The sequence below is a fragment of the Trachurus japonicus genome, chromosome 10 (genome assembly GCF_045865225.1).
Source record: "Trachurus japonicus isolate A0001 chromosome 10, Traja_1.0".
Classification (NCBI taxonomy): domain Eukaryota; kingdom Metazoa; phylum Chordata; class Actinopteri; order Carangiformes; family Carangidae; genus Trachurus; species Trachurus japonicus.
Genome location: NC_140916.1, coordinates 14,817,789 through 14,838,134, shown reverse-complemented (window position 1 = coordinate 14,838,134; position 20,346 = coordinate 14,817,789). Strand labels below are relative to the sequence as shown.

The 20,346-nt window shown below is 44.0% G+C and overlaps 2 protein-coding genes across 11 annotated transcripts in view; one reads left to right on the top strand and one right to left on the bottom strand.

The window, feature by feature from the left end:
- Nucleotides 1-20,346, bottom strand: part of tspan6 (tetraspanin 6) — a 68,767-nt gene that overhangs the window by 19,568 nt on the left and 28,853 nt on the right. The gene's annotated exons all lie outside the window — the stretch shown is intronic.
- Nucleotides 1-20,346, top strand: part of bcorl1 (BCL6 corepressor-like 1) — a 29,381-nt gene that overhangs the window by 5,135 nt on the left and 3,900 nt on the right. The window contains exons 1-11 of one of the 10 annotated variants that reach the window (XM_085789431.1): nucleotides 7,108-7,308; nucleotides 10,967-11,052; nucleotides 11,158-11,584; nucleotides 11,732-13,773; nucleotides 14,077-14,209; nucleotides 14,505-14,975; nucleotides 16,811-16,998; nucleotides 17,257-17,523; nucleotides 17,633-17,799; nucleotides 18,109-18,254; nucleotides 19,926-20,003. In XM_085789431.1, coding sequence (XP_085645557.1) covers nucleotides 11,047-11,052; nucleotides 11,158-11,584; nucleotides 11,732-13,773; nucleotides 14,077-14,209; nucleotides 14,505-14,975; nucleotides 16,811-16,998; nucleotides 17,257-17,523; nucleotides 17,633-17,799; nucleotides 18,109-18,254; nucleotides 19,926-20,003 — 3,925 coding nt within the window. In that variant the 5' untranslated portion in view covers nucleotides 7,108-7,308; nucleotides 10,967-11,046. Of the gene's footprint in view, nucleotides 1-3,361; nucleotides 3,549-4,913; nucleotides 5,084-7,076; nucleotides 7,309-10,966; nucleotides 11,053-11,157; nucleotides 13,774-14,076; nucleotides 14,210-14,504; nucleotides 14,976-16,810; nucleotides 16,999-17,256; nucleotides 17,524-17,632; nucleotides 17,800-18,108; nucleotides 18,255-19,925; nucleotides 20,004-20,346 lie in introns of those variants that run through there. The other 9 variants (XM_085789430.1, XM_085789427.1, XM_085789422.1 and 6 more) reach the window with 9 other exon arrangements.

Sequence of the window (20,346 nt, the reverse complement as noted above, 5' to 3'; positions counted from 1 at the left end):
CCCATGACCTGACACACATTCAAAGTATTAATGAAGCATATGTGTGTGACAGTCTCTAACTTAACAATCCATCCAGATTGTAGACTGTTTTGCAGAGTCTATATAACTGAGGTTTTTTGCTGTTTTGTATGATATACATTCACATATACGAAACACACAATCAGTTAGCTCCCAGATGTTGTTGATGCAATGCAAAGTGATAAAGATAACTAATTTTACAGTAATTATCTGTCCATATATCAAAGGGGGCTGCCCTTTGCCGTCAGCCGGCTGCATTCCCAGATCTGAAATGATGAATTGAGGGGGAAAGGTTGTGTCGTTGGCAGTCAAAATAATAATAAAAAAGAAATCATGGTGGCTAATTTTGCTGGATAAAATTATGCCGGTCTAGATGTTTTAAAATATTGCCTTTATTTTCATTTCTGTTTCCTCATATAGGCCTACATTGTGCCTGCTGCCCTCCTGCATTTGGTGTATGTTTGCTGGTACAGTATACCAGCAGATACCCCACATGTGGAGGACTGTAGGCAGTGATGTGCCAAAAATGCAGCAATGGGCCAGGAAAGTCAGTGAAGAAGAATGCTCTAGACACATAAACATACATACATACATACAAACAATGCTTATTAATTGAAAATATCTGCAGCAGGAGGAAAAGCCTTCAATGTGTTTGCTGGATCTCAAGAAATTCACACAATGCTTTTTGGAGAAAGTAAAACAAAATATAAACCACTTGTAAAAAAAAAAAATATATATATATATATATATATATATATATTGTTCCATAGTGAAGTGCTGCTAGTTGCTAACTCCATATATCAGTAATACTTGGGTTAACAAACCAAATCTGACTAAAACACAGTAATGTGTGTCAAGCCAGCATTACACTATATCCTTAATAATCAACATGCATCAACTGACCTGAGTAACACAGTTTTGTATGTTTTGTTTCATTGCCATTAATTTGAACTTATTTGAAGAAACTTTTGGAAAACAAGGCAAGCGCAGTGGGCTTAACTTTCTGTGGTAAATCACCTGAAGGCACAGGATCACAGTCAGATATGATCTTATAGCCTAAACACATTGCAAGTTGAAGTGCACACTGTCTGTAACCTGCTTTGTTTTGCGTATCCGTAAAATCAGTCTTTTTTATGAAATTAGTTAAACCACGAGTATTTGAACTGTGCAGTGTGTTCCCAGTTTAACAGAGAACACCATTTGCTGCACCTGTGGCTGTTTTGATGGCCTCCTTCTTGCACACATTTGTGGTTTCAGTAACTGTAGACCAAAGGGGCTGCTTTACACTGTCGACACATGCAGTGCATGCCAGCTCTGTCAATGCTCTCCATCCACCCTCTGATTGGCCATCGTGCTCTTAATGGTTAGTTTTTATATGCCTGTATTTTTATATACAGTATCTCCCCTGAAACCTCTGACCCCATCTCACTGTAAAGGGGTTGAATGAATCCAGTTGAATTTGTGCTGCTGAAAAAGTTTGAAAAGTTACAGCTGCAGTGTCCCAGTTACTCAGGATAATCCACAGATCACACTGTCAACTGTTTCCATAGGGTGTTTTTCCTCAGTAGCAAATACAATGTTTTCAATGAAAACTGTTCACAGTGAAGTGTGCAGATTATCCAGAGAGGTTAGAGTATTGTCTCCATTGCACTGGGATGGTATCAAAATTTGAAGAAACATTAATCTGACAACCTCAGGACATAAAATCTTAACTATCTGCATGGCTACAAACCATGAGTCAAAATTTCAAAAACACTGCTGTACCCTTAGCTGTTGTCTGCAGAGGCCTTTACTTCACTTTGGTTCCTCTGACAGTGTTGCTTTTGTCAGAGTCTGTAGGAAAAATCTGAGGTACGGCTCCAGCATTTCTCTTGAGAAACACGGGGTAGGTAGTATAGGTAGTAGTATACTCACGCCCTACTAGTTTAAGTCTTGACCTGTGGGAGGTTTCCAGTGTGGTGAGGTTTCTAACCTCAAGTGTGGCAACAGGTGTGAATTGACCGCAAAAAAAAAACCCAAAATGAAAATAAGACTATGGAGCTCTATGTCCACCATGCTGTCTGTGATGATTATTAGGCTTGGTTTTTTTTTAAGTATATTTTTGGCTTTTTTGCCTTTATTTGATAGATCAGTAGAGACAGAGACCTGCCTGACACAGGATTCGAACCGGGGCCGCCTGCGGTGAGGGCTATATCATCTACATAGGGCGGCCGCCTTAACCACTGCGCCACGCACCGCCCCGATTATTAGGCTTGTTTATGTGCTGTTTTTGTCCAACATATTTGTTCTTTTGGAACATCTAGTCCGTCTCGTCTTGTTGGTCTGTGTCATGTTGCCAAGAGAACAGGGAATAGCTTTTAGTTTTTCATCTGCTCATCATACACAAGCGTCAACACCTTGACAATCTCTGATTTATTAGTACTGTAAAAATATACCTGTCCACAAGTTAGCGGGCATTGATGATTGTGAAATTTAAGCTATTGAAGTTGCATGTTCTAGATGTCTTATCTACAGGTGATGGTGGACACTGTGTGTGTGATGGACTTGTGTTAGGGTGTGATAACACAGACTGACTATGAGACTGTGAAAACTGTGTCCAAACTTCAGTATACACACAGGAAATGAAGTGAGGGTCTCTGACTCCAGTCTCTCTAACGCAAAGCTTCCTGTCACAACTTCACACACACGCACACACTCCAAGAGTTGCTCCACTGTCAATCATAAGGAAACTGCTTGACATTTAGTTATAATGTAGGATCACTGGAGCCTTTGTCTGAACTGTGCAGCTGTGTTATGTAGAAAAAAATATATATAATTAGATTGGGTTTTAGTATGGGCAGATACACTGAGCAGTATAGTGAAAAAATATTGAAACATCCCTACTTTTGACTGAGCTCACCAACTTCCCAACAAGAACAGTGACCAAAGTGGCCTCACTGCAAATTAAATCAGATGAATGCCATGATAAATGGCTGTACGTGATTGCATGTGAGTCTATGGCTAAAGAAGTGCTTTTTAAATTGTTTCGTGTAAACAGTCTGTAAATTGTAATTTCCAGCATGAAAGCAGACTCTTATATTACTAAAATATATGTAGTCAGTGTAATTGGATCAGACTCCACTCATTCAAAATATATTTCACAGTCTTTTTAAATGCCCTGCGAGTAGCCTTTAATGAGTTTTGGAGGCTGAAGAAAAAGACTAACCTGTCCTATAGAAAGACTTCTCTTCTGACTCCAGCGAAGTCCCCTGCAATGAAAGATTGAAGCCCACCGAGCACCAGGCTGTTTGTTATTCACCTGTAGGGCTTCACCCGGCGCTAGGACCCAGGGTGCGCGATTTTCATCTCCAGCTGCTGCAGACCGAAAACTGGCAATAAGGGAAGATCGCGAGGACAAGCCAAAATTGCATACTGTATTCATTCTACTTCAAAATCACATCCCTGACCCCGCACGGAAGCCTGTGTGTAGACAACAATAGCTTGTTGCGCTGTGTGCAGGCTTTGTGGCTGTAGATTGCTCGGAGCGCAAGGTAAGACGGTGCAATACCATGCGATTACTAATAACAAAGGCGTTACGGGCGAGCAGGGGGCATTAAAGGGGGCATTGCACAACGGTATTGAGGGCGAGTAAAACTCTGCCAAACTTTGACCTGGATATTTGTATTTTCCAGTTGTCGGTGTCTCGCAGGAGCCACAGTAGTTGCGGTGATGTCTCGCTGTTATCCCGCGGCATTATGTAGGATCGTGTCACATGTATGGAGAGCCAAGTTGTGTGTCGAGATGACATAGCCTACATGAGTCTGCTGTCCATGCGTTTCGGCTGTGGATGCGGTCGGCTGCCCAAACGCTGACACAGTAACTGTATATGAAGTGATGTGTCTCGTTTTCAGACATATTTAACATCATCTGGACGGCGCATCGGGCCGTCCATTCACCTGGCAAATAAGAACATCACCCTTGACTGTTTCTGTGAAAGGCTGCCATCCTCCCTTCGTTTGTTGTAGAATAATTCATTACTTACCAAGATGGAAGAATAATGCGCTTGATTTTTTTTAGATTTTTTTTTTACTCAGCGTCCACCCCCCGCCGCCTTCACAACCTCGACATCCAATATTGACCAGGTGAACCGCGAACTTAGACGGGACATCCTCGTCGCTGTAGCTAAACCATGCGGCCTAAATAGGGTCGATAATCTCCGATATGACTCACAGATAGATGACCATGTATGCCCACTTAAGACGACATACTTCACACACACAAAAAATCAGGCCTTCGAAATAAACAACGTGCCTTCATCTGTGCTATCTATCGCAGTTATCACAGTGCATGTGCGGAATACCACATCCCTGCTCGGGAGATTTATAATTGTATGCATAACAAGTTTTTTAAAACCCCACAGCCTCAGACGTGCGATGTGGAGCCTGTGAAGCAAAAGTCTATAATTGGTGAAGCCCGGAGCAGCCGGTCACTACCGGGATAGCTCCTGCGCGGTCGTTGAGGTCTCCGGGTTACCCCGGCTCAGACACAATGCGATGTGTCAGCTGCCGAGTTTGTGATACTCCTGCTTTACGCCGACACGGTTCTCTGTGGCGTTTCCCCTTTTTTTTCCACTGATCGGTGTGTTTTGGTTTCCCAATTTCACATTTGGCCATCTGTCAACGATTTGGCTGCTTGCACGCAGCCATTACTGAACGAATGGCGAAGGGCATGTTAGAGGCTCTCTCTCTCTCTCTCTCTCTCTCTCCCTCACTCACACACACACACACACAACACACACACACCGATCCACTCCGCGATAGGAAAGCAGCGAAATAGTTTGTGCTCGTGCTGCTCTCGGCGGATGGACGGGGGATCGTTATCCTGCGCCGCCTTGGTGGCCGGGGACGACACGGATCGGGCACGGTAGTAAACAAACTCTTTGAGGCAACACGGCGATGTCAGCCTCGCCGTGTGCTGAACGGTTATTTCCTCAGCACCACAAGTGTTGAGAAAAGTAGGAAATTTGTTAGTCTAAAGGAGCGGATACCCCTGTAAACAGCAGGCCTACACTGCTTTCAGGATTCAGGTAAGACAAGTGGCCTAATTACAACAGGGTAACCCGTACTGCTTAACTACAGAGCCAAAATGTGATTATGGAATAGGAGAGCTAAACATCCTGTGGTTGTGTTATCTTTGGGGGAGAATCAGGCGAGACCATACGTGCATCCCCTCTGCTCATGAGGCTGGTGTGTCACTGCAAACTTTTATCTGTCCGCTTAAGTGTGACTGGAAGATGCAGATGTGTTGTGATTCACATCTAACCTGCATAGGTATGAGATGTTGGTCCCCTGTTTTCCAGCACTTACAGTCAGACTTCATTTAAGGAAAAGCTGATCATGGTGCACTTGTTCGAAGTGAGAACAGAGAAAAGAGTTACAAGTAGGAGTAGTTTTTATTCAATTAGGACATAATGATGTCAATATGATTTTTGCAGAAGTTCATTTGTGCATTATATTAACCTAAGAGCTGTTTCTTCCCCATGGCTGCTATAGTGTATTTTATTTATTTAGTTTCCTGTCTGTTTTCAGATGTTACACTCAGTGCAGCAGCTGTTTTAAGCGTTGATTATTATTTTTTTAACTACAGGTTAGACGTGTAAATTCATAAGCTTGATCCAAATTGTTGTTTTGCTCTGAGCTTGTCTGAAGCCATAGCTTCTCTGTTGGAAACCAAGTGAATCCAGTTAAAACCTGACCTGATAACAACAGGAAATGTGATTTTGACACACTGCACTGCAAGATGTGAATGACGGTGAGCTGAAGATGCACTGCAGAGTGAGTGGCACTCGTTTTTATTGTCAGACATTTTCTTTGGTCTTGATGAGAGCACAGCCTCGTGCCCTTACAACCGCTGCAGGAAAACACACATGGTGTATATGGGATGTAATCAGGCCATTACTGTCAATCATAGTGAATCAAGACCAAAAGTCTGAGGGAGAAAAACTATCATGCAGGAGTTGCCCTTTTAGCTGAATTAACTGTGTTTTAGTCTACATCTTTGTGAAGTGCCTTGAGATAACTTTGTTGTGAATTGGCACAGTATAAATGAAACTGACTTGACTATTCTCAGGGAAGGACACAAAGAGAAATTTGAGGGAAATGTGTTAGTGAGACAACAATCCTGACTGGACAGATTCCTAATATCACTTTGGGTCTGCAAGGAAATGTGGAAATTGTAAGGCAGCTCATTTAATATCAGCCAGTGTGAAGACGGAAATGGAAATGTTGAAAACGCCAGCTGTCATCTTGTAAGCAAATGTTTTGTGTTTCCAGGGCTTTCCTACCACTGAGCTGATGGAGGTCAGTGCTGCCTGGGGGCCCTGCATTTGAAGCAAAAAGCCTCATCAGACTTCAGTGAAAGATAAAGCCATGGCATCAGCACAAGTTATAGAAACTTATTTAAAACACAACATGTCTCACAACGTTGTTGGTTTAAAAAAAAAACCCTGCACAAAAACCCTCACAGAGCAGGCTCCGGTGTTTCCCTCCATCTTCTCCTAGCTGTAGTCCATCAGCCTGCAGCCTGCAGCGTGTAACAGGAAAGCCTTCAGCAGACGGGCTCTTGCTTCCTTGTATTAATTTCCCTGCAACGGACCCAAACCTCTCCCTCTCTCTCTCTCTCTCTTTCTCTTTCCTTTTTTTAAAAAATATATTTTGGCAATTCCGTGTAGCAACCATCACACACTGCCCTGACTCTGTTAATTGACCTGACTGACTGTGAAACGCAAACACGGGTTCAGTGATACTCGGAGCCTCCGTTAGTTAAAAAACAAAGAAGATAAATACAGTTTATTACTTCGTTACCCCGATAAGCCCCTTTTCAGTTTAGCGCACCGTTACACTCTTTGGTCGCGATCCCCAATTCCCCTTGAGCGGCTGGAGCTCGCGTTGCATGCCGGTACCTGCAGTCCTCACCCCTCCCAGCCTCTCTAGCGTCTAATCCGGGGCGTGGATAGCCGAGCACTACATCTCCCATGCTGTCACCGTGCACCCTTCTGCCCCTCTCTCTCCTCTCTCTCGCTCCCACCAGACTGGAGACTGGAGATACGGAACGGACTGTCTTGGCGACCCCCCCTCCCCTCTACCCTCCCCTCCTCCTCCCTCCTTCCTCCCGCCCCCCGGACTTTTTAGAACCGAAAACCGTCGAGATTAGTGAACAGCCACGGACGGCCGAGGCGAAAGGCTGGACACGGCCGTAACCGAGTCGTGTTGCCTGTAACGTCGTTCGCATGCCATCTGGACGAGCGGGTCCGTAAGTGTTTGTGTCATGAGACATCTTTTATCTCGCCTGCTGATTAGCTTGGGAATTATTCAATATTTCGGAGAGAGAGAAGGGGGAGCGAAAGAGAGAGAGAGTCTTAAAGGGGGGACCGAGGAGAGGAGAGGAGAGGCTCGGTGGGTCGGGGGGCTCGGCAAAAAAAAAAAAAAAAAAAAAAAAGCCTTTCAACGCCGAAGTGGCTCGGTCAGCCAGTCAGTCAGTCAGTCCAGTCAGCCGAAGGGCCGATCCGGGAGACGGGAGCACTTCACGTTAGGTCGTCCGGGGATAAATAACAGCAGCCTGCCTCAACATGTAAAAAACCACCGGGAGCAGAGCGAGGGCTTCGCGGAGACTCCGCTGCGCTGCGCAGGGAGCTGGGAAGAAGCTACCCGCGGTGCTGCTGCTGCTGCTGCTGCTGCTGCTGCTGGAGGTGGAGGTGGAGGTAGAGGTGGTCAGTCCGTGGAGTTAGATACATTGTTTCCCCATGCACCACCTTGTCGTGTCCACTCCGACAGCACCAGCCTCTGTAATAAGTTGTCACCCCGGTCGGCTTTTACTTGTCCAGCTGGCTACTTTTTTTTGTCCCCCCCAACTCAGTGCAGTCAGTGGCTGTGCTATCTACCAGAGGCTCAAACCGACTAATGTTTGTAAAAAAAAAAAAAAAGGAAAAAGAAAAAGGTCGATGTTACTCTGTCTGCTGTTTTGTGTGTGTGTGTGAGGCAGTGATGATGATGATGATGGTGATGGTCAGGAGTTTTGTTTGTTTGGCTCTCTCGTGGTTCTCCACTGTGGCTTTTTGCACTGATGTTGACTTACCTTATCAGGCGGGGATGTGACACATTGCCACATTGTGTTCCTGTACGACGCAGCCCAGGCAGTCACTCGATGGGAGAAAGCTCAGGCTCCCCTGTCACTTGTTATAATTCCTCCCTCCCCCCCTAAAAAAAAGAAAGAAGAAAAAAACATCTGTCTTTCATCACGAAACGTGTCGATCCCTTATTTTAGACAACGAATCAGAGAGATGAGTTTGTTTCTGTGTGAGGCAGCGATCACCTGAGAGCCAGTTCCCAGTCTCTCATTATGGTGACTGCTCGCCATCTCCAGCGAGAGAGAGAGAGAGAGCGACCCGGAGCTCTCCAGAGTTTTTCCGTGCTGATATTTACAACACAGAGAGAAACGTGTTGTTTTTGTGGAAGCCCCGATGCCTCAACATGCATGTGGTCCATTGTGCACTTTAGATGTGACATTGGGACGTGTTTGTCTTTTGTGCCGTGGTGGTGGTGGTGGTGGTGGTGGACAGTTGGAGCTGACCGGGGGGGACACAATAATTTGGTTTCTTCGAGGCTGTTTTCTCAAAGGTAATAATGTCAGCCTCGACTTTTGTTTCGTCTGCGCGGTGTTGCCCACGGCGTGGTAGCCTATTGCGGACTACTGCATGCACATTTTATTGGCCTACATCGGAGCAGATGAATTCAAATGTTGTGGTGGCATGGGGTAGACCGCGTATGATCGCAGCACAAAGACAAACTAGCTGTAAGCAACTGTTGTACGGTAATGAATGCAGACCCTCCTTTCCTTGCACTGAGCGGTGTCTGCATCGCTGGATCCCTTTTCAGTCCATGCTCGCAGATTCCGGCAGAGATTGGTGTGTCAGTCATTATGTGCATCATCTTCGTCATGTTTCACTGAGTCCAGGGTTGAAACATTTTTTCTTCATCCCTCCCGCAAGCTTTGACATAGATTTTGTTCCCGGTTCCTTTTTTTTTGTGTGTGTGTGTGTGTAGTCGTCTCATTTACTTGCAGATGCGCTCCCCTGCGCTCACCTCTACCTATGTACCAGGCTGCTGTGGTGTGTGTGTGTCGCCTGTGTGTATGAGAGTATTGCAAATGTTTGTTTTCACATGACATCAGTCTAGATTAATTGATTCATTAACATGTCCAGAGTTAGCATCGTTGGGTGAAGGGTGGTTGTACAGTCTGTCTTTTGTTGGAGAAGTGAGGGAGTCGGAATTTCATGTTTAAATTTTTGATAACAATGATCAATGCTCAACATTGCCTGACCACACTGAAACTGCATTTAACTGAGGTTTACCTCCTTACTGTAATCATAAATAATTAACCATCCAGTGATAGATAATCCTTAATTATAGAAGCGAGTAACAAAATCTTTGCTCACATTCACTCATCCACCTTTCACCAGAGTGCATCACTTAATCAACCCAGAGCACATTGAAGCTGCCACTCACTCATAAAAGATCATTAGGACAGTCACAGCCGATTGTCTCACGGATGGATTACTGATGGGCCTACTGGGACAGGCGTAGGAGCCCAGGGGGGTCACGGTTTCCCGAAGTAGGAACCCGTGTTTGAAGTGACTGTAAGCATTTCTCAGTGGAAAATCACAGGGTTCAGTCAAAATAAGGGATATCTCAATTTTCTTAAACATTTAATGTTGAGATGTGCTGATAAAATCTCATCTAGTATTAAGTGATGATATTTTGTTCATTTTTGTCTAACCAAGCAGCACAGGGCATATTCAGATACAATGGACGCACTAAAATTAGTGAAGCAATTTAAAGTCCCTCCGCCTCTCACAAGTATGTTTTGCTCATTGTGCCTAGACTTGAATGTATGACCTTCACCGTGCAGAATGATCTATGTACAACGTTTGACACGAGAAGGCTGCTTTCACATTAATCTGCTGAAGAGGGAAAGTTTTGCACCGCAGGTCTGTGTTTGAGACATGCACACACCAGCAGGATTTGTAACATCAAAACTGGATTGGAGCCAATCATGGTCCAGTAGGCACCTTATATACAAGTGTGATGTCGAGATGTGAGCCCTCCACTGCACATACTCTGAGAGCAGACTTTTCAGTGAAGCACGAGGCATCTTTTGCCCACAGGTTAAACTTCTTCGACAATATTTGCATAATTACAGATTGTGTTTTTCTTTTAATGAGCGTGTATGTAATTTTAAGATTTCTTAGCTTGTTGATTGAACTTTCTGGTGACATCAGACTCTATTTATTCAAAGCATATACTGTATGTCTTTAGACATGTCTGGAGGGGATATTTAAATATGCCTCACACTTGATGGAAGAGAACCCATATTTGCTAGAGTTTGTAAATGTTTTATCATGTGCCATAGTAACTTGTATGATTGCTACAAAGAGGAGTGTGAGTTTGAATGTGTTGTGGTGGGGATGTTTGAAAAGGACTTAAACTGCCCCTAAAATAATGTTGAACAATAACATTGAGAGTGAATGGGCTTGCTGGCTTGTAATCCATTTGTGTTGTGACTGCATTTGTTCATATTTCTCTCACTGAATATCCCATTTTGAGCAGCCTATTGATGAACATTGGCAACATGTTTGTATTGGCTGCCCACAAACATATAAAAACCAAAGGGAACAAAATAGAACAAACATGTTCCTCAGTCAACCACACTTCTCTGCTAACCTGAATTGTCTCTCTGCTCCAAGGAAATTGTAACATATCTGCCCGCCCATCTCAAAGAAGGGAAGTTACTGTTGCATAGAATAGATTGTCGTCCCACATGAAGGATTAAATGAGGGCCTTTTCTGTAATTGAAATGACAACAGCTCTCATGGTGATCACCTCAACTGTTCTTTTCTTTGTGTGTTTTGCAGCGTTTCACTGTATTTCAAGGAAAGCTCTAACCTGACTGACTCAGCCACCCCCTGAGGCATGTTGTGCTAAAGAAACACCTATGCAGGTGATTGTTTTTTTTTTATTATCATTACAGTTAGTTTACTAGATCACAACATTCTTTCCTCTCCTCTAATTAACACTGGCCTCACGAACTTCTCTTATTACTCAGGTGGATCCTACACTAATGAATGTAGGGGATGGAGGCACGGTGAGCAGAGAGATCAGTGCTCCAAATAAAGCGTCCACTAGTATGGTGGGAAATCCCCCCCAGACGCTACCCCCTGAGTTTAGAGGAGATGTTACCCTCAGTCAGCAAAACAAGACCACTCCAACAACAGACTGTAAGACAACGAAAGCCTGCCTGGACACAAGCAATTACAACCACAGCCCTGAGCTTTCTCCACCTCAACAGTCCAACAATGCACCCATGTCAGGCTCAGCCCTCACGACCGCAGAGAAGAGAGCAGACAAAAGGGCAGAGCCCCCTAAACTCAAGTCTGATGGTGCTGGTGTCTTCCCCACTCCTCAGTGGTCAAGTGGAGTAAAAGTCGGCCGCGAGGACTCACTCAGCCCCTGTCACAGCAATGTGACATCCAGTAAGAAATCACACCCGCAAACACAATCTGTGCAAAGTGTGCCACCTGGGTTTCAGTGCTCCACCATGTTTAAACCAGCCCAGCCAGTTGCCTTCCTTCCTTCTACTAATTTTTCCTCTCCACTTTGTAAAATCACTCTTCCACCAGCATTGGGTCAGATTGCAGCCTTGAGAGAAGCGACAGCCAGTCAGTTTCAGAAAGAAATCCAGCCTCAAAGTTCAGGTGTCGGAGGCACACCACTCATGCGGACCTACCCCTATCAATTCTCTGTGGGCCGGACTCCTGCTGCAGAGAAAAAAGCAGGCACATCAACTGCAAAACTTAAATCAAACCATTCATCAAGTAAGAATGCAAAATCCGTAGGGGAGCATAAATCTTTAGCCTCAGTGGTAGCGTCACCAGCTATTGCTCTACCGTTGCAGCACCCTTCATTAACTCCTGCAGCACCCACTCGCTACACGTTATCTCCCACTGCTGCCATTTGCTGTGGCTCTGCGCTGGCCAGCATCACCTCTCAGAGCAGACTACTGAACCATGTGGAGAAAGGAAACGGCATAGACAAGACAACCATGGGCTCTCTTAAAACAGCACTACCCTCTGCTTCAGAGGACCACACAGATTGCTCAATTGAATCAAGAGATGTACCTCTTGATTTGTCCGCTAAATCAAAACGTCCAAAATGCATAAACGACCCTCCAGTTTCTATGTTGGAGACTCATAATAATGAGTCAAATCAGAGAGATTTTCTGAACTCAAACAGGACTCATTCAACAACTTTCAGCCCCGCCGTGCAATACCCTGCCTTGCCTAATACCCACAGAAATGGATCTCATCAGAAGCAGATAAATAGGCCTCAGAATCACCAGGTCCCTGAGTCCAAACCAACCTGGGGTAAGGGATCTTCACAAGACCCTATAAAAAACATCCCTGGAACGTATGTGGGTGTGGCTAGCCCCATACTGGCTTCTACTCTGCGGGGCAAAGATGGAAAAGGAACTTTTGCCGATGAATTTCAGAGTTTTGCAAAGCAGGAGTTTATATCTATAATTGACCAAGGAGAACATCTGGCCTCAGGAGGAAAGAAGCCATCCTGTCTGATGAAGGGCAACCAACATGCTCACAGCGTCAAGCATGTTAAAAACACCAGCACAGCCATAACTAAGAACTGTCCTTCCAAAGGAGCCCTAACAACTGCCCTGTCAAGCTCTGCCAATGCTCAGATTCATCAGAAATCTGGACCAAGCAAAACAGCGGTGCCATACTCTACTACCACTGTTGTCAGTCCAGCTTGGCAGCAGCCATCTCATCTCCCTCACCAAGCCTCATCTGTTCCGAGAAAAGTCCCGCACGGATCCCCAAAGAACAAGGGCGCCACAGTTACAGAAGGATCTAAGTTTCAGGGTGCTCATCACAGCCCGTCCAAATCTGAGGATGATAAATGGGAGAGAATGAAGTCCCCGCTATCGAATCTTGCATCCATTGTAAAGCAGCAAGCTCTTGAAGCCACAGCACTGACCACAGAGGGTAATACTCAAGCTTCACCTGTCGCATCTAGAAAAGCTGATGTCCTGAACCCACTCAATGCAAGTCAAGACACCCAATCCAAACACTCTTCTGCTTTTGAACATCCACCGTACTGGTCTGTAGAAAAATGGCCTAGTGTTCCTTCTCAAGGGGACTCTACTCAAACTAAGAAGAGAAATGAGAGGACGAACGCCTCTGAGCCTTTGGAGAATAATACTGAGTTACACATGAGTCAGGGGGAACACATGGGACCACAAGCAAAGCAAGGCTCTTCAAAGCCTGCAAGCCAGTCTCCTCTCTTTGGGAGCAATGCATCAACAAATGAGAACAGGATGGAGAGCAAACTAGCCCAGGTGTTAGAGGGGGAAATACTGAAGAAAGAAAGTGGGGTATCAGAAGGCCCTCCCAATGAAAAATTGGAGGGCATGGTTGCATCTATTCTTACGGGCCAGTGTGCCAGGGGAGGCGACAAGTTTGAAAATAAAACAAACGGAACCAAAGAGGAGTCGCCGACCAAAGGAAAGGCTGCTGCAGTCAAACAAAAGAAAACCAGTCCTAAGAAGCCAGCGAAGGAGAAGTCACCCACAGATTCGTCCAAGAAGAAGGCTGGAAAGAAAAAGCAAGACGTGGAAAACACTCCAACCAAAGTGTCCTGTCAAAAGAAGGTAAATTGTGGTTAAGGTTATTTATGCACATGTTTTCAAGTGTCTAAAATGTCTCTTCATTTCTTTTTATTACGTTTTGGATGGATTTTAGGAAAATATTCAAGGTAACAATCAGCCATAAGATTTGAGCTAAATATGGCGGACTGAACTCCCCTTTGTAATATCCATACCTGGTAATTTAACTTCCAAGGCCTTATTGTAGGCCTGTCAAATTGTCTCCATCTCATGAAAGCTTTGTGATCAATAGCATCCAATACAGCATGCTCAGTCCCAGCAGTCACTCAGTCCCTTTTTGTGTTTCAGCAGAAGAAACAATGTGCACCTGTGTTGGAGCAGAGTCTATCAGCAGGAAAACTTTCCCCACAGAGAAAAGAGACGATTCCGAGGGACAAGATCAGTCCCAACAAAGTGGAGCAACCCAAACACAACAAACCAGGTATAGTCTTTGTTTTTTTGTAAACTGTGACAGTTAATACAATTTAAAAAACCTTGCATTTTCTGATGTCTATCAGAGATTTAATCATGCCTTCAGTTGTGTCGAACGTGTGGTCTTTTGTTTTTATTACTGTTGGACTACTCAAGAATCTAGCTCTGGAGATAAATAACCTGGCTGGTGTGGTGCTTTGAGTGTATTAAGCAGTCGTAGTGTCTGAGTGGCATTTTTTGATGTCTCAGTCATACCTCTATGCAAAGAAGCTGGTGTGAGTGTAACAATCCACTGATTAAATCAGTTACAGATAGTGGCAGCAGTTCTCGGACCGAGGAGGCTCCAGTCTCTGTCAACAGCTCCGCCGTATCCAGTAAGGAGACAGACGCTACAGAGAGCTCCTTCCCCAGACTGAGGAGAGGGCGACGGCGAGCAGATGAAGCTCGACTCGACCTCTGGGGCTTTGCGACGCCTTCTCCCCCACCCCCACCGATGCCTCCTCCCCCACCTTCCCCATCGCCCCCCCTGACTCCCATCCCGCCTGCCCGCCGTCCGAGAGGGAGGCCCCGCTCAAACCCGCTGCCAGAGCGAGTGCATCTGGGCAAGGGCAAGACGGCCAGCGCAGAGGGCGACGGTCCTGCTAATAAGAAACGCCGGCGTTGTCGTAGCAAAAAGTATCAAACAGGGGACTACATCACTGAGAAAGACAAACTTGAAGATGGGGAGCACCTCGAAGAATCACACCCCCAGAAACAGGACAGTGGGACCCCAACAGGTACAGTTTCTCAGTTTCTCTCCAAAGATCACTAAAGTTTTATTTTCCTATTTACAGTTCATTGGTTAATAAAAACTGCAGCTGTTAGTTACTAATGAAATTTGAGTGTAGCATCCTCGGTATTTTTACACAGTGCAGGGTTAAGATGAAAAACTGATTGAGCAACTGATTGACAGAACATTTTGATGTTGGGGATTAGTCAATTAATGATTAGTTAGCTGACAGAGATTTAATTGGTGGCTGTTTTGTTGACTGATTGTTTTAGTGATCTGGTAAAAAAAAAAAAAAAAAAGCCAATTATTACCAAAATCTTTACCAGTGTGAGACTTTGCTGATTGTTTTACATAATTGTAAACTGAGCTTTTGGGTATTAACCAAACAATGAATAGAGAAAATAAATGGTAGATTAGTTAATAACGAAAATTACAACAACGTCTAATGTAAAAATAATTGTTTGAGTTCTTCAACGCACCGAACATTAGTTGGTAACAGCTTCACAAATAAGCCTGAGTTGCTCTGTTTTAATGCCATTATATATTAATCCTGTTTTGGCCGCTGTCCAGACTAAGCGACAAAACATTTGGCACTGCTGCCTTGTGATGGGCATTTGTCATCATTTCTGACATTTCATAGACGAAATGATTATTCATTCTTTTAAAAAATATCTGATGAATGAATCTGAACTGACAATAGCTGCTGCCCCCTTCAAATCTGCGGAATAACATTTTTCTTCACTTTCTCCTTAGAAATGTCTGTTCAGAACAGCAGCGACATCATTTCATGATTTAATCTAGTTAAGCTGCTTGATCTTTGATTTCAGTGCGTCTTTTTGAACTAGAAATAATACGCTGACCAATTTATTGTGTTCTTGTAGATTTTGTTTTTCCAGCTTTGTTTTTACTATTCATCTCTCATGCCTCAGATGCTCCCAGTAACTGGAGTCTCCTTTCAGGAATTTGTGAGAATTAGATAAAATACATTTATATGAAAACAAAACTTTACATTTTTATGTATTTATACCCCGATATATTATTATTATTATTATTTTATTCTGTATTCTACAAGGTGTTGAGATTAGGTACCTTAGAGCCATGAGTGTGTTCATAATATAAACAGTCACAAACAGACTAAAGGACATATATAATAATATAGATTCAGCACCAACCGAAGGAAAACTCAGCCGGGGGCCTCTGTAATTAACTACACCAAAACAAATACATTATATGAGCACGTACATCTTCATCAGAAGTACATTGGCAAAAGATTAATATAATCTTGTGACACACTTTGAAACTGTTTAACAAATGCAGTTTATAAAGTATATGACAAGTAGCAAATACAAAATATTGAGATAAATCTAACCCCTAATAAACAATAAGGATTATAAAGACATGATATATGTGTGCTGTCTGCAGCTTATTTTTGAGGCGCCTGCCAACTGTGTTATTACGCACATTGAGTCTACATAATGTACCTGTTGATGTGACACATATTGGGGTGTATATGTAGAGAATTTACAGAAACATGGCATATTTCTGCATAGGATTGCAAAAAGCACAGCAGAGTAGCTCACAGACAGCAGTTACCCTGTTTCAGCAGAAAAGATGACGAAGCCAAGGATGATTGGTGCAGGAAGTAGCGGTCTGTCTGATGTTGGCAAAAAACGGTGCCTAAAATATTCCAAGCTCCACGAAAAGGCCTCGCACATGAGAAAGAGGAATGAAGCTGCTCCACAGCAGCATCAGTGCAACATAGATACAAGGAGGGCATTTTTTATTTTAGTTCATCTGGTTGGGACCAATCAGGACAACCTCCAATCCATTTTGTGATCACAGACCCACAGGCGGATCAGTGTCCAAGTCCCACCGCCTCCAGTCCAGAGCCTGTTCCCCGGAGACCCTCCTTCACTCGCTCAGGATCAGTCCGCTACCAGGAGAGCGAGGCGTCTCCAGAGTGCAACGATAAGCCTTCAGGAAAGAGAAAGTTCAAAAGCAAGCACTTATGTGACAGCGATGAGCAGAAGGTAAGTCATTTGCCGATGCTGCTTGTTGGATTATTGTTGATTGGAAGTAGAGGGAGCCGGGCACAACGCACCACAAATACATGAGCTTACAGTGCCCCCCTGTGGCTAGATAAGAGCCATGTGTGTCACATTTATGATGGCAGCTACTTTTATACAGCTTAGAGCTTTGCTATGTTGAAACTACTGCCATAACTTGGCCTTGTATTGCCAGAGCTTCCATTTTTACACAGGGAACTAATCAATAAATCTGCGTTTTAGACGAAGACCAAACGCAGCAGTTTGGGTAAGCGAGGCGCCTCGCTCGCCCTGGTTGATGAGGGAGCTGATGTTAAAAGAACAGACAGCCCCCCACCCACTCCAAAAAGTTTACCATCATCCCCATCCAATAAGAAAGGCTCATCAGGAAGAAGCAGTGGCTCGGAGTCGCCACCCAAAAGACCCGTTCCTCCAGAGGTTCGTCGGCTGATTGTGAATAAAAATGCTGGTGAGACGTTGCTACAACGCGCTGCACGTTTGGGTTATCAGGTAAAGTCCCACTTGCTCACTGCTGACGTGATTTCTGCCTCGGTCATCAGCACACCTCTGTGAAACATGTTAATGTGACACCGTCTGTGTCCGACCCCATGTTCTGCAGGATGTAGTTCAGTATTGTCTGGAGAAGGACATCAGGGAGGTCAATCGGCGAGACAACGCCGGTTACACAGCTCTCCACGAGGCGTCCTCTCGAGGCTGGACGCAGATTGTCCAGATGCTGCTGAAACACGGTGCAGATGTCAACTGTAGTGCTCAGGATGGGACACGGTGAGGCTGCGTGGTTTATTATTGAAGTACTGTTCTGGGTTACTGACAAACAGCATGTGAAATAAAATGATAATAAGTTTAAATAATCAATTACAAGCTTGTTAGTTACATCACTCGATGGTTAAATGTGTTTTTTAAATGGGGTTATGGTGGCATTTGAAAGTTAGACTCAGTTTTGTTTTGCAGTAGTATTTGTTACACATCTGAGACTTTACATGCAGCCGTCTTGCAAACAGATTCAGGTCCTGCCCAAAGTTCTACAATCCCTGAGAGTTCATTTCTGTTTTGTTTTGTCTGTTCTTTCTCTAGGCCTCTTCATGATGCAGTAGCCAGCGATAACTTACCAATTGTCTGGTTGCTTCTGAACCACGGAGCAGACCCGACTCTGGCCACCTACTCTGGGCACACGCCGGTCAAACTGGCACATAGCCTGAGCATGAAAACCTTCCTCACTGGTAGGTGTTTTTTTTTTTGTATGATGGATAGAAAACGTTTCTACATTGTAAAGGTGCGATAAACAGTCACTTCAGTCATGATACACAACTCAACACAAAGGCTATAATTAATGAGACATGTAAATAGGTAATAAAACAAGTATTTTTTTAGCTTTACAGTCACTATTCAAGCAATGTGTCAACATATTAATAAACACGTCTGACTCCCACTACATCCCATGTGGCACAGTGAGCAATAAACAACACAACACAGCGTATATGCGGCAAAATCTTTTATCCACACAGGACATATTTGAGAGGCTTGTTGTCAGACGTGTGACTAAAGCTAATTAAACATTTCTTTCATATGGTATTGAGTAAGCAATGACCAATCGATTTAAGAATTTGATTGATCAATAATATATTGCCTGATAATGCACAAAAGTGACTTGACAGTATTTATTCATATTGAAAAAACTGAGAAATCCAAGAGATCACCCTGACGAAGGCCCTTGAAGACCGAAACATGTAGGTGTTAGCCATTCTTTTCATAAAGGCTTTTTAAATATAAATCCAGAAGAGTTGCCTTGGATTTCTCAGTTTTTTTCAAGTTGGTCTCCATACCTCATCTCATCCAAAGAGCACCTTCTGAGATCTACGCTGCAGCCCTCTCCCCTCTCTTCTCAGTATTTATTTATCCTTGGACGTTAGTCCTGCGCATTCAGGATCCGCAGCAGCAGGACTTGTGATGGATTTCCACACAGTTGAGATGCCGTCATGTGGTTTTATTTTTCGAGAGAGGCAGCAGAGAAAAGTTGAAGCTCACCTCCTATTTGGACGTTGAGTTTCATTCAAACAGAGGCAGACTGTGTCATCTCCAGCTCTTCATCTCATCAGCTCTCTGTTGTGGCTGTCTCTTCGTTCACCATCCTCCTCTGCAGTGGTATCTTGAGCAAAACTGATGTGCTGACTTAGTTTATCAACAGGGGGTTAAAATGAAGTTGAATGATTGAGTCACCATGGCCACATTTCTGCATTCATATTTTTAAATACTAAAATGCCTTTCTGTAATCAGGGTATCATTACAGTGCTAATAACCACCTATGCCAATATTTAGCGGAAACCTTTAATTAGAGGAACTCATCCATTTGGTGTAAAAAGCTTCTAACGATCTCTTAGTTATTGATCACTGAGGATTTGGATGATTGATTAAATGATATTTTACACATCTTTGTTGCTTCAGAGCACACAGCTTGTCACAGACGAGGCCTTGTTGCTTTGTAACTTTATATTAACACCGTTACTGATGGTCATGTTTGATGCTGTTGACAAATACTGAGGACCGTTCACAGGAGCCTAACGAGAGTCAATCAATCAGTCAACACTTCTACCGCTGTTTCTGTTGCCACGGAGGTGTACCGGAGATGTTTTGTGCAGTCTGCTCGTCTCACACAGAGAATCTCAGGCAAACAGAGATGAAAGCTCAGGAGCTGCTCAGATGCCGCGGTTCCTCTGTAACATGGGACAACAGACAGACGCACAACAGACACTCTACCACAAAGTCAAACTGCTCTAAATTTGCAGAAGATTTTTTTTTCTCACAACTTAAAAAGCATGCTGCCATCCACATGTTGTATATAATGCAGATTTAGAGCAAATGACAGACAGACTTAACATTTTTCCTTTTTCCAGAGTATTTCACTGACCTGGAAGGCCGCACTGAACAGGAATCCAGTTTTCCCTGGGATTTCTACAGCAGCTCCCTGTTTGGTAAGAAAGCTTGAAATATGTTTATCGGTCTGATCTGATTTCTACCAACGTCTTACCTCTCTCTCAATCAAATCTTTAGTTTGAATTTGTAAACGTGGTGTTTGAACGGTGGCTCTAAGATCAGTTCCTCGCTGTCAGTGAAGCAGACAGGTTGAGACTAGTTGGAACAAATGACCAGGTTGCTGCAGGGAAATTATGCGAGTTTGTAGGCTCAGGCTTGGCCTTTGGGATGTGGAACGATGTTGGCCTTGCTCCGTAAACAGCCACAGGGAACCAGTTATTCAGTGAAGGAAGAACAGGATTAGAGTTGCACGGCAGAACTGAAGGAGACCAGAGATAAAAG